Raw genomic sequence first — 11,757 nt, 5'->3', positions numbered from 1 at the left:
TTATAACGTTTCTTTCCGTAAACGGTTAATTTACGGTTTTGTTTTTTTTGTCCACGTATCAGTGAAAGAAAAAAATTGTTCATTCCCATATTTAAGAGATAGCCCGTAAATACACTTGACAGTTTCTTTCAAAGCTTTCAGCGCCATCACTTTCCTTGAAATCTAGGCTCAGTTCTTTTCTTTCCGAATGAAGGAATTCCTGCTCGCGCATCATTTCCGTAATATATGGCGCACCGTACGGTAAATCACTATCACCGCCATCCGGTGTGGCCATCCTGGTCAAAACAAGACAAGCGCTCCGGAAAAGGTCAAAAGACTAGAAAAACTAGAAAGGATCGGGGGTTGGGGGGGGGGGGGGGGGGGGCAAGATTGCAGACGCAAGTGTCGAAAATGTCAGAAATGGACAGATGTTGGTCTAACGCGACCATTACCAAAATTTGGAACTTGCTAATTTTTGCCAATTTTTTCCTGGTTAAAAATTGGAAGTATTTGAATCCGCTCTAGTAGGACCCGGCCAATCTCATGATGCATGTATGGCAGAACATGACAGGGTACAGAGTCGTTGCTATTCATTACTTGAAACCTGACGCAGCTATACGCACAAAAGGTTCGTTTCTGCCAGCTTGTGGTTTTTGCGCTGCTCAAATAACAATTTATGAAGTCATGTAAGAATTAAAATCCCATCTCCCGCTCTGTTTCCCTTACGAATCCCACATCCCAATCCTATAAAAACACGAAATACCGCTCCCGCTCGTAATTTTACTTCCCGCTTCCCGCCCCTGTTTTCAGCTCAAATCCCAAATATCACTGCGAAAAAAAGCCAAATCCCGCATCCCGCCAAACCTATTGGGGACCCTCTCTTTTCGCCTCGTTTGTCTGGCAAACTACTGATAGACTCACTGTAAAAACAGCCGGTCATCTGTTATTGCTTAGCCTTCTCACTTTTCCATTTAATTTATTACGAACGTGAAAGCTGTTCGCAAAGCATTTGTAACCTAGCCTCTGTTTCAAAACGAGTCTCATGCGAAAATGGTTTGACTTGCATGCAAATTAGTAACAAGGCGAACAGACTTTCATATGAATGGTTCCGCTCGAAGACTCGTTCTGCCAAAGAGGCAAAAGGCAACTCGAAAATAGTTTACTCTCGTAGTTTCGTTCATTTTCCTTAATTCCTTTTTCTTTTATTTGTGGTACTTTGCTTGAATTGGAAGTTAATTTAAGTGAAAATAGGAAGTTCGTCTCTCCAATCAATGTTTTCTATAGAAATATCAATTAATTTCGCTGTAAAAGCTAATCCGAGGAGGGTTCAATCATTTTGGCACCTTTTCAGAACGGTTTCTAAAACACAAAGGGACAGAAAAGAGTTGAATAAGCCGTGCTCGGCGGGACTCGGGGGAATAATTGTTAATTTTTTTATTGGAACTCTCTGATTGGTCAAAACTCGTCATATACGTGATGGTATCATACCAACACGTGTTTGCTATGCAAATACGGTTGGTATAAGGGTAACCTGAATCAATATTAGGACCAGAAAACTTCTTGCCTTGAATTGCAAGCGTCGCCTTTTCGAGGGAAGTTAATCACTGCAATTTAACCGTAAACATGGTAAGTGAAAACAGAAATGTCGTCTTGTCTTATTCCGCATAGAGAATTGCTTTATCTTGCCTTCGCATGAGGGCTCTAGAATAGTTACAAGTAGCGAATTATCGCAAATGCTACCTTCCATTTTAACTTTTAGCGTGAATGTATTTCTGTACACGTTGGCCAAGCCGGAGTTCAGATCGGCAACGCTTGTTGGGAGTTGTACTGCCTGGAGCATGGAATTCAGCCTGATGGCCAAATGCCGAGCGACAAGACTATCGGCGGAGGAGATGATTCTTTTAACACGTTTTTCAGCGAGACTGGAGCAGGAAAACACGTTCCTCGTGCCGTGTTCGTTGACTTAGAACCAACAGTTGTCGGTAAGTTAAAAAGGCATCTCATCTTCGATGCGTGTACATGTTCATCCAGATGTATAAATAACTTTTCGACTGCTTTTCTCTTATTCATAGTCACACGTTAGAATTGATCATGCTTCTGGCGCAAAGTGAAAGCTTGGGAATAAATAAAAATATTTTTTAACACCATTTGTCGAGTACGTCCCGTCACGGACTGTACGCTTTGAATCATCATATGTATTACTTAACAAATAAAACTGTGCTCGGAATCTAGCGAAACTTGTACAGTTTTAACACTCAGATGCAGCTATGTTTATTTCAAACAAATAGCTCGTTTTCAAATGTTCCGAATTAACGCCACACCATTTTTCAGGATTAAGCGTAGCCTGCGAACAGGCTCCAGGCGAGGACGAAAAAAAAAACATTCGGCGAGCGCGAAACAGAAGAATGGGCGAAGCGATCGGGGCGGGACACTGGACTTAACGATCTCGGACGCTCGGTGACCCCTATTTTTCTTTTGATGGCTCATTTTCTCTACCGATTGTCTACCCTTGGCAAAAAATTAAGAAAATCTATCGACTAGAAGTTTGAATATTTTGCAAAATGCACCATCGAATTCCGTTCTTTTTAGCTCTTCGTTTATCTGTGCGACGGTTTTAAATGCTTCTTAAAGAGTTAAGTTTTGTAAAAACGTTAGTAACATTTGGAATTATTTACGCAACAGATCCACTTCTACAAAATGTGACTAAGATCGTTTGCCTCCGTTGACTCGCCTTCGATATTTTTAACTATAAACCCCTGTAGACCATGCTGAATTACGTGCGCCAATTTTTTAAAATCAGGGTACTTTTCCACACGCTTTATCTTTGAAACGAAGTCGGTGACCCCCAATTTTTTTTTTTCGCATTTCTGACGCAAGTAGCTCATTATCTGACGGCACTGAGTAGAAATTAAAAAAAATTCTATCGAATGGAGAATTTTCGCGCGAACGTCCTTAAGCGCTTATTCGAGGATTGCTTTTTCGAGTTGAATGTTTCTCGATTATAGGCAACTACTCTTAAATAAAGTGTAGAATGATGATGTTGTGTCCAATTTGTCTTGTGAAAAAGCCAACCCATTCTTGAAAATAATAATAATAATAATAATAATAATAAAAAGCAATCCTCGAATAAGCGCTTAAGGCCGTTCGCGCGAAAATTCTCCATTCGATAGAATTTTTTTTAATTTCTACTCAGTGCGGTCAGATAATGATAATTAATAATAATAATAATAATAATAATAATAATGGCCGTTTTCACACTAGAAACGGATAATCCGTCTTAGTGTGAAAACGGAACGGTGTTTAGTTTAGACGGATAAAAATAGACAGATTATCCGTCTAAAATAAACATCGTTCCGTTTTCACACTAAGACGGATTATCCGTGCTGGACGGATAACCCGCCTTGGACGGATTATCCATCTCTAGTGTGAAAACGGCCAATGACAAATAATACTAATAATGAAAATGGTGGTGGTGCTGCTGCTACTGCTGTTGCTGCTGATGATGATAATAATTTTATGTTAAAGATGAAGTTCGTACTGGTACCTACAGACAGCTCTTTCATCCAGAACAGTTGATAACTGGCAAAGAGGATGCCGCTAACAACTATGCTCGTGGTCACTACACAGTTGGAAAAGAAATGATTGATCAGGTTCTTGACAGAATCAGAAAATTGGTAAGCCATAGAAACCTTACGTACATTTATTATATGGCTAGTGTTTGTAACCGATATAACGCGAGCTCTGATTGGCTAGTTATAGAGCATTATTCTCCCCTAATGCCCACGGACCGATTACGGGCCTGCAAAACCAAAGCAAAAAGACACATAATAAACAACTTATTAACCTCGAACGTTCGGTCTTTTCGGGAAAATCTCAAACCTCCCCCTTGCCGTATTAACATTTCTATCGCTCGTTCAATACGGCAAGGTCTCGGTTGGAGATTTTCCCGTAAAGACCTCACTCTCGGTTAATAAGTAGTTTATATGTAAAGAGTGGCGTTCTCTGGTTCGTTGTAGTCTTTACCCTGGGAAGTCAATGTATGCTCAATGACTGATGTTTTGGTTTGTCTTTCTTGTCAGGCTGACCAATGCACTGGTTTGCAAGGTTTTCTCATCTTCCATTCCTTTGGTGGAGGTACTGGCTCTGGATTCACATCTCTGCTTATGGAGCGTTTATCTGTTGACTATGGAAAGAAATCCAAGCTAGAATTTTCAATCTACCCAGCGCCACAAATTGCGACAGCTGTTGTCGAGCCTTATAACTCTATTCTGACCACTCACACAACTTTGGAACACTCAGATTGTGCCTTCATGGTGGACAATGAGGCCATCTATGACATCTGCCGTCGTAACCTGGACATTGAAAGACCAACATACACCAACCTGAACAGATTGATTGGACAGATTGTATCTTCCATCACAGCTTCACTCCGTTTTGATGGTGCCCTGAATGTTGACTTGACTGAGTTTCAGGTATTTACCAGCTACAGATACTTTTTTGAAACTTAGTTCATTCCTCTAGTTACATAGGAATTTCACTGTAAGATGTTAAAATCCAGGGATAAAATTTCGTTTGATATTTCACTTTTGTAGACCAACTTGGTGCCATACCCGCGTATTCACTTCCCTCTGGCCACCTATGCTCCTGTCATCTCTGCTGAGAAAGCTTACCACGAGCAGTTGAGTGTTGCTGAAATTACTAACGCCTGCTTTGAACCAGCCAATCAGATGGTTAAATGTGACCCACGTCACGGCAAATACATGGCCTGCTGTTTGCTGTTCCGTGGTGACGTGGTACCCAAGGATGTGAATGCAGCTATTGCGACAATCAAAACCAAGAGAACTATTCAGTTTGTGGACTGGTGCCCAACTGGCTTCAAGGTTTGTAATTCGAGATTTAAAATATTTATCAGCTTATTTGTGGCCCTAAAATGTTCCTGGTAATTTAGGCTATGTTGCTATACCTGTCCTTTTCTTCCATTCTATGCTTTTATCGTTCAAATCGAGGAGGGATATGATAATAAATGGAGATTGTTTAATTTAGGTTGGCATCAACTATCAGCCTCCCACAGTTGTTCCTGGCGGTGACTTGGCCAAGGTTCAACGCGCTGTGTGTATGTTAAGCAACACTACAGCTATTGCTGAGGCCTGGGCCCGTCTGGATCACAAGTTTGATCTGATGTACGCCAAGCGTGCTTTTGTCCACTGGTATGTGGGTGAGGGTATGGAAGAAGGAGAGTTCTCTGAGGCTCGTGAAGATCTGGCAGCATTGGAGAAGGATTACGAGGAAGTTGGTGTGGACTCTACTGATGCTGAAGGCGAGGAGGAGGAAGGAGAAGAATACTAGTCACGTGATCATTCACGTCAGCTTGTTGCCAGAACAATTATCGTTGCAATAAAAGATTTTGTTCTGTAATTATCTTTGTTTATTTTTGGTGTTTAAGTCCACTTTAGAGATGATTCAGAGTTATGTGATTGTCAAATTCTCATTTTAACCCACCTCAAGAGTTTGAATAAGTTCCGTTGTTCCAAAATAATTCCGACAGGAAAATTCTTGATAAAGTATGGAAATCTGCGATCTATTTTAAGTGCGAAAAAATATAGATGAGGTCTGGAGTTTTCTAAGCTAAGACAATTGCTCAGAAAAATTCCATTGGACGTTGAAGGGTCCGACAAGCCGGTGGTATCAATAGGCCACATTCGTATTGTCGGTATTCGACTGGAACTAGCTTGCAGTGGAGATTCATGCGAATTAAAAAGAGATTAACGTCCGGGCCCCCCTTATTTTGGCTGAAAAAAAGAAAAAAAATCACAGAGGGAAGAAAAGCCGGCAGGGCAAGCAAAACAAAACCGCCCCTCGCCCCCCCCCCCCCCCCGCCCTTAGCTCAAGTTCTGTAACCATCACTGCATTTGACTAAGAATCGCGAACATTTTGTGCTTTGAGAACAATAGAACTGTTTCAATACTCGGACTCGTTTGGTTGTTCACATAATGCAGAAAATTCTTGGAAATATCCAGTTTAAGAGAAAAAGGCCACAGGATCGAGTCTTCTCCTCCTCAATTGTAAGGCTACTGTTGCTGACACCTCTCTACAGTTCTGAGATGTCCTAAAGTGGTTTTTTTTTTTTGGTTAAGAACACTAGTCTTCTCCTATGATCGCTCTTTTCAGCACGACAGGAGAGTAATACAACCACTGACGCCACAAGGGTTTTGGCCGCGCCAAGATGACCGCGAATTTTGGGGCCAACTTCGAACGGATAAAAAAGCAGTTTTTGCCTACCTTTCGTCCGAAAAAGTTGACAGTGTTTTTATGTAAGGTTTAAACTTTATGATTAAGCAAAAATCTCAGACACAAAAATGGAGAGGAAGGTTCTTTTACAGTACATCAGTACACACGAAGGCTGGTTTTGAAACATAAGGAGTAGCTTTAATGATATAAGTTATATAATTATGGAAAGTGATGTCCATCCTGTGATTTTCTTTACTGCTTATTTTCCTCATTGAATGGTTTTATATTCTCCGTTTTACCACAGTTCACACAATAACGGAAAAATCGTGCTGTGCTGTAGTTTTAGCCTTGCATTTCATATAGTTTTTAAAATTACCCTAACCTGTAAGACTCGGCAGATTACTCTACTGAATTAATTATTATCCTCGCTCCGAAGCAGTTTATCTGTTTTGCTAACACATTGTCCACCACGAGTCCGGGAGGCGACTAGGAAAAAACTCATGAACGCGGGACGTTGTCCCGATGTATCACTAAATTATCAAAATTAATATTTAACTGAAGGAATTTTTGAAAAGAAAATGGTAAATTGCTAGGGAAATTAATAAAATTATATAATTACATAATTATACAATTATATGAGAAAATTATATTGTTATATAATTTTAGAAAATAGGCCCCCAAAAATGTGCGCGCTGATTGGTTAAAAATCGTGTTTCTGTATCTCGATTGAAACAGTGGAAGTTTGGGAGAACTCATTATCCCAAACCTCCACCCATGTTTCTATAACCCGGGACAAGCTTTCCATTTCTTAAATATTAGGAAATTATATGGTTAAAATAGCTGTTGTCGTTACACGGAAATATTGCGTTACACACCACGCCCGATCACCAAATTGTCGTGTATAACGCTGTCCTATGTTGGCCACGCTCGGGTTACATCATCGTCTGGCTGTCACGAAACTCCGTCGATTGAATAATGTGTCTCCGTCGAATGGATGGATTCTCAACGTCCTTCGCCTTCCCGCAGCACTTGCAGTTCTTACACAGGCCGAACCAATCCTTACTAAAGTTGGGTATATAACAGGCAAAAATCATTGGATTAAAGAGCGAGTTCATGAACTTCATCAGCTCTGTGATAATAGCAAGAATCAGGACTATATCAGGAGCTACATCAGCCAGGCCATCATAAGAACGAAGCATGGAAATGAGAGCAGTAGGCCCCCAACAGATGACCACGCCCAGAGAGAGGGCACTTAACATGCGCGTGACTTTTCCCTTGGCATTGGCAGTTTCTCTACTGATGGCACCACTTTTGTAATCTCTCCTGAGATATACGTACGTCAGCAGGAACAAGATCACCATGATAACCAGGGGGACTAGGAAAGCCATCACAAAGTAGAGTGTGGTCGACAGCTGTCCGCTCCAGTTCCTGTAGAAATCACATAGCTTGGGAACGCTGCAGTTCTTGAGCTCGTCTGTCAAATTTCTGGCAACTTCTGGAATCTCCGTGTAGAGGACACTCTGTGCGCTGTACATGAGAGGTCCCGAAAAGACTGTAGCGTAGGACCACACACCAAACACGACAAGAAATGGAGTACGGGGTGACATGACACCTTTTAGCGGCGACGCCGCGTCACGGTACACGTCAACTGAAATAACGACAAGCGAGACAAAAAACGCAGCGCCACAAGCCGAGGAGAAGAAATGAAGGAGTTTGCATGGAATGCCTGACTTATCTGTGTTGTAAACTGTGCTCAGGTATATTACCGGTCCCACGGTCAATAACCGAAATATCAAATCCGCCACGGACAAGTGAAATACGAAGAAGTTCGACAAGTTCTTTAACACGCACTTGTTAAGCAGCATGACTGCGCAGACTGTAGCGTTAATGAAAATTCCAAGGACAATAAGACAGAAGGCTGTTACCTCAGACATTTTGGCAATCTGCTTGGCTGTTTCACAAGTCATCAACAGCATGTCACCTTCTCCAGAGTTCGACATTTTTCACAAGGCTAGAGATCACAGAACTGGAGTGTTTTCTATTTTTGGCTTCTCGCTTTCGTAGAGCTGTTTCAGTTTCTTGAAAAAAAAAACAACAACAAAAAAAGTACATCAGTGCAAAATAAAACTAGGTTAATTTTTTGATTTTAAATAGGGATAATCTTTTTGTTTCAGCTCATGGATGAGAAGTTTTCACGTAATGTGAACAGGAAGTTCTCGTCCACACGTCCTCTTAAGTAAACGAATGAGCCAGGCTTGCGTGACAAAAGGCTTTCCAAAGAGATGTTTGTCATGCAACATTTTGTCGTCTGGTTGTCTGCCTACCACGCAACATTTGCTCGTCACGCAGCACATCTATAGCTTTCCATTGACAAACCGAATCAGTAAATACATTAAAATCAAAGGTTTCTTAGTTTTTCATTCTTTACTTAATTAATTGTTGTAATGAGAATTTTCGCAGACAAATTTTACAGAAACGCCTACCGAACAATTGCGCAATTTTGTGGGGTAATTGTACATAACGCAACAAGAGTTAGTCAGAATTGAGCGATATTATTAGCTAGTATTAAAATCTGATCATACTAAAGTTCCTATATATAAACGTTCCTAAGTTATCAATGTTCCAGGTATATGCTACATAAATGCTCAAAGTTCTGACCGAACTGCAGTTGTTTCTGGACCTATTTTTGGTCAAACTATTTCTCGAAAATATCTTTCTGAGCACATGAAACGACGGGGGAAAGATCACCAACAAGCCAAATTTCCCTAGCTGTGCGTACCATTGCGCTTTCTTCATACTGCGTCCGGTCACGAACTGAACAAATCGGATCGAATAACTCGCGAATAACTACACAGACATCATTGTAATACTTAGTATATCTAATTTATCGTACCTTGAGTACATGAGAATACCTTAGCCGCGTTGTGCAGTTTTATTAATTGGTGTGGGAAAATCATATTTTACTTTGTACCGATTGAGTAATTCTACACATTCACGAAAAAATTTCAAATCTGAACTTGGAATCTACTTCTATTGTAGGTATTAGGTTGTCATCAGCATCCCTCACGGCTGAAACGCTCTCAAAAACAACACATCTTGAAATATACTCACTGTGTTTCTGAAGTTAACAATCCTGTGATGTTCAGATTTTTCAACGAGGCGAAAGCGGCCAGCGAAACTCAAGAACACAACGATCCGCTTGAAGACACAAGTTGTAGAAACATGACCTCACGTAGGACAGTCATGTAAACCCGATATGGGTCTGATACTGCCATTTATAGAACGTGACAGGGTCTGACCGTGACTGAAAGAAAATGAAACAAGCTGTAAAGTACTGTGCTCTGTTTAGTCTTCCTACCACCCCTTGAAATACATATCTGGGTTGACAGTAATGTAAAATGCTTGTAGAAATTTCAGATCCACTTATTGTCTATTTCTAAAGCGATGAAATTCGGGAAGTGGATCAGGCAGAGGGGAGCCTAGGATGAGGAGACAAGAAACTCGAGGAATACGTCACAGAAGCGACAGGCGGCAGTGATCAACCTCTGTTGCAAAGAAGTGTAGCAGCCCTCGTAAGCTGGTATTGTTGAATTATTGTAGTAACTGTTATTGTTTTAGCGCTAGGGACATTGTTGCTGTTTTTTGTTTTATTGCTCCCTTAAAGGGTATCGAGCCATTCATGTGAGACCTTACGAGGGCGCTGTCGCTAAGAGCATTTTCTTTTTCTTTCCTGAAAGAAATTGAAAAAGATCTTTAGAACGGAGACCGAAAGCTTTGACCTTGTTCTTGAAAGCCTTATTTGATTAGAAAGATATTTCACCAATGCATTCAGGAAGCGGGTAGTTTGACCTTTAGTTGCGGTTTTTAACGAGAAAAAGCGTACCTAAAGAAAGTTAATCTAATATAACCCGTCACTTTTCCACAAACAATTACATTTCCTCTCATTTTATCTTATTGACTTTTCGTTAATTTTCCTATTATATATAATATATGTGTAAAAAAGAACGCTTGAAATCAGGTAGATTATGCTAGACTAGGCCAATCAATATAAGTCGACAAGCCAAAAAAGAAAGATCGTTGTTGTGTTAAACGAGCTACGTCACGACCTGCGCATGTGCGAAATTTGGCTCCGTCCGTTCTCATCGAGACTCAAATGCATCCGCCATCTTGAATTTATCGGAATTGTGAAATTTTGCGCGAATTTAGCCGTCCTTGGTTAAATTATTACGTCTTTTTGTCGTGTGTGTGGATTTCTTGTCGTCTATCTACTTATTTTATCGCAGAGGCAAAATTATGGACGCAAAAGAGGCAGGAAAGGCTACGTTGGTGAGTTTCCTTCGACTCCATTACGTGACAGATTTGAATGTGTGAACTGTTTCGTAGTTTCTGGAAATATGCTCCAACGCAACGTCCATTTTCTCTTTCTTCTGTTCTTATCCTCTTAGGAAAATCGCATCTCCTGTTCGTGCGAAAGCGCTTGTTCCACGAAACAGAAAACAAATGCAAATCGTGGCTGCCCTTGCAAGATGTGGAAGTGAGTGCACGTGTGGTTCGACAGCAAATCCGTGTCGAAAACACGGTGAGATTCCTTGTGTATACGCTTAGCTTTGATGTAACATTGTTTGTAACTAGGTATTGAAGGCTGCACGTGAATGGAACAACTAGGTTTTTGGCTATTTTTGGTTCTGTTTGTGTTCAAGTCTTCATATGTACATATACTCATGTGTACAGCAGGTTTTTTTCATTTAGGCCAAACATTTCACCAAGCATAGAGCAGTTTCGAGTTTTTGCAGTTTGAATTGTCTTTCCCTTGAGCTGAGAAGGTTTCTAGGAGAGTTTGATATTTCATATACAAAGTACAACAGCTTTGACATGACTCTTTTTTTCTTATCAAGGCTGGTGCAAGTACAACTTCATTTGTGGCTGAAGAACATAGTCATACCAGACTGACAACAGGCTAAGTGAAGAGCAGGAGAGGATAAAGTAAAATAGAGATGTGAGGGTCTGCTTGTATAGAAATATATTTTTATTTTTTATTTTTTGTTATTATTCCAAGAACAAAAATATGCCTAAATATGGAAAGACCACAAAAATCAAAGCTTGAACACCAATTCAAATGCATAAAGTTTAGCAAGGCAAGATTTGTTTTGTTCCTACACTTGATTTTTTATATTTCTAGGCCCACTTGGCAAAAACTCTGTGCTTGCTAGCAAGCTGTCAAACTTGAATCTTTGACACAGTTATTGGCTCTACCTAAAATAAATCAATTACGACACTTAATTTTGTCAGACGAGCACAAAATACTTTACAGTACTGTACTTTGTTGGTGATCACCTCTATGTTCTTTTAGGAATTCATTCAAATGCTTGATGAAATGATGTGTGCAAGCTGTGTGCCAGAAGCCTGCCTAGAAGAATTGACAATTTAGATGAGTCCATTGGTGAAAGCGACATTTCTCAACCCACCCCTGGCACATCCACAGAAGGACAGATGACAAGTGTGGATGGAATGCCTAACCCTGCACCTCCTTCTAGCAACTTGGCAATACCA

The 11,757-nt window shown here is 40.6% G+C and overlaps 2 protein-coding genes across 2 annotated transcripts; one reads left to right on the top strand and one right to left on the bottom strand.

Annotated features, from left to right (window-relative positions):
- The first annotated feature begins 1,651 nt into the window (after positions 1–1,651).
- LOC145469456 (tubulin alpha-1 chain-like) lies at positions 1,652–5,746 on the top strand. The gene is made up of 5 exons (XM_081453178.1): positions 1,652–1,961; positions 3,505–3,653; positions 4,059–4,451; positions 4,572–4,859; positions 5,023–5,746. Exons 1-5 carry the CDS (start codon positions 1,841–1,843, stop codon positions 5,323–5,325), a joined length of 1,254 nt encoding a protein of 417 aa, XP_081309304.1. The 5' UTR covers positions 1,652–1,840; the 3' UTR covers positions 5,326–5,746.
- Positions 5,747–6,608: 862 nt separating this feature from the next.
- Positions 6,609–10,002, bottom strand: LOC145469457 (neuropeptide FF receptor 2-like). The gene is made up of 2 exons (XM_081453179.1): positions 9,319–10,002; positions 6,609–8,285 (listed from the first exon to the last, which is right to left on the bottom strand). The coding sequence occupies exon 2, from the start codon at positions 8,205–8,207 to the stop codon at positions 7,140–7,142; it is 1,068 nt and encodes a 355-aa protein (XP_081309305.1). The 5' UTR covers positions 8,208–8,285; positions 9,319–10,002; the 3' UTR covers positions 6,609–7,139.
- Positions 10,003–11,757: the final 1,755 nt, after the last annotated feature.

Source organism: Orbicella franksi, chromosome 15 (genome assembly GCF_964199315.1).
Source record: "Orbicella franksi chromosome 15, jaOrbFran1.1, whole genome shotgun sequence".
Taxonomy (NCBI): Eukaryota; Metazoa; Cnidaria; class Anthozoa; order Scleractinia; family Merulinidae; genus Orbicella; species Orbicella franksi.
This window is presented reverse-complemented; position numbering and strand designations above follow the sequence as displayed.

Bases quoted from the DNA above. Each gene is read 5' to 3' on its own strand.
- LOC145469457 (XM_081453179.1), bottom strand. From the start codon at position 8,207: ATGTCGAACTCTGGAGAAGGTGACATGCTGTTGATGACTTGTGAAACA.
- LOC145469456 (XM_081453178.1), top strand. From the start codon at position 1,841: ATGCCGAGCGACAAGACTATCGGCGGAGGAGATGATTCTTTTAACACG. The intron at 1,962-3,504 runs GTAAGTTAAAAA...TTTATGTTAAAG, and splicing joins CTTAGAACCAACAGTTGTCG to ATGAAGTTCGTACTGGTACC. The intron at 4,860-5,022 runs GTTTGTAATTCG...TGTTTAATTTAG, and splicing joins GGTGCCCAACTGGCTTCAAG to GTTGGCATCAACTATCAGCC.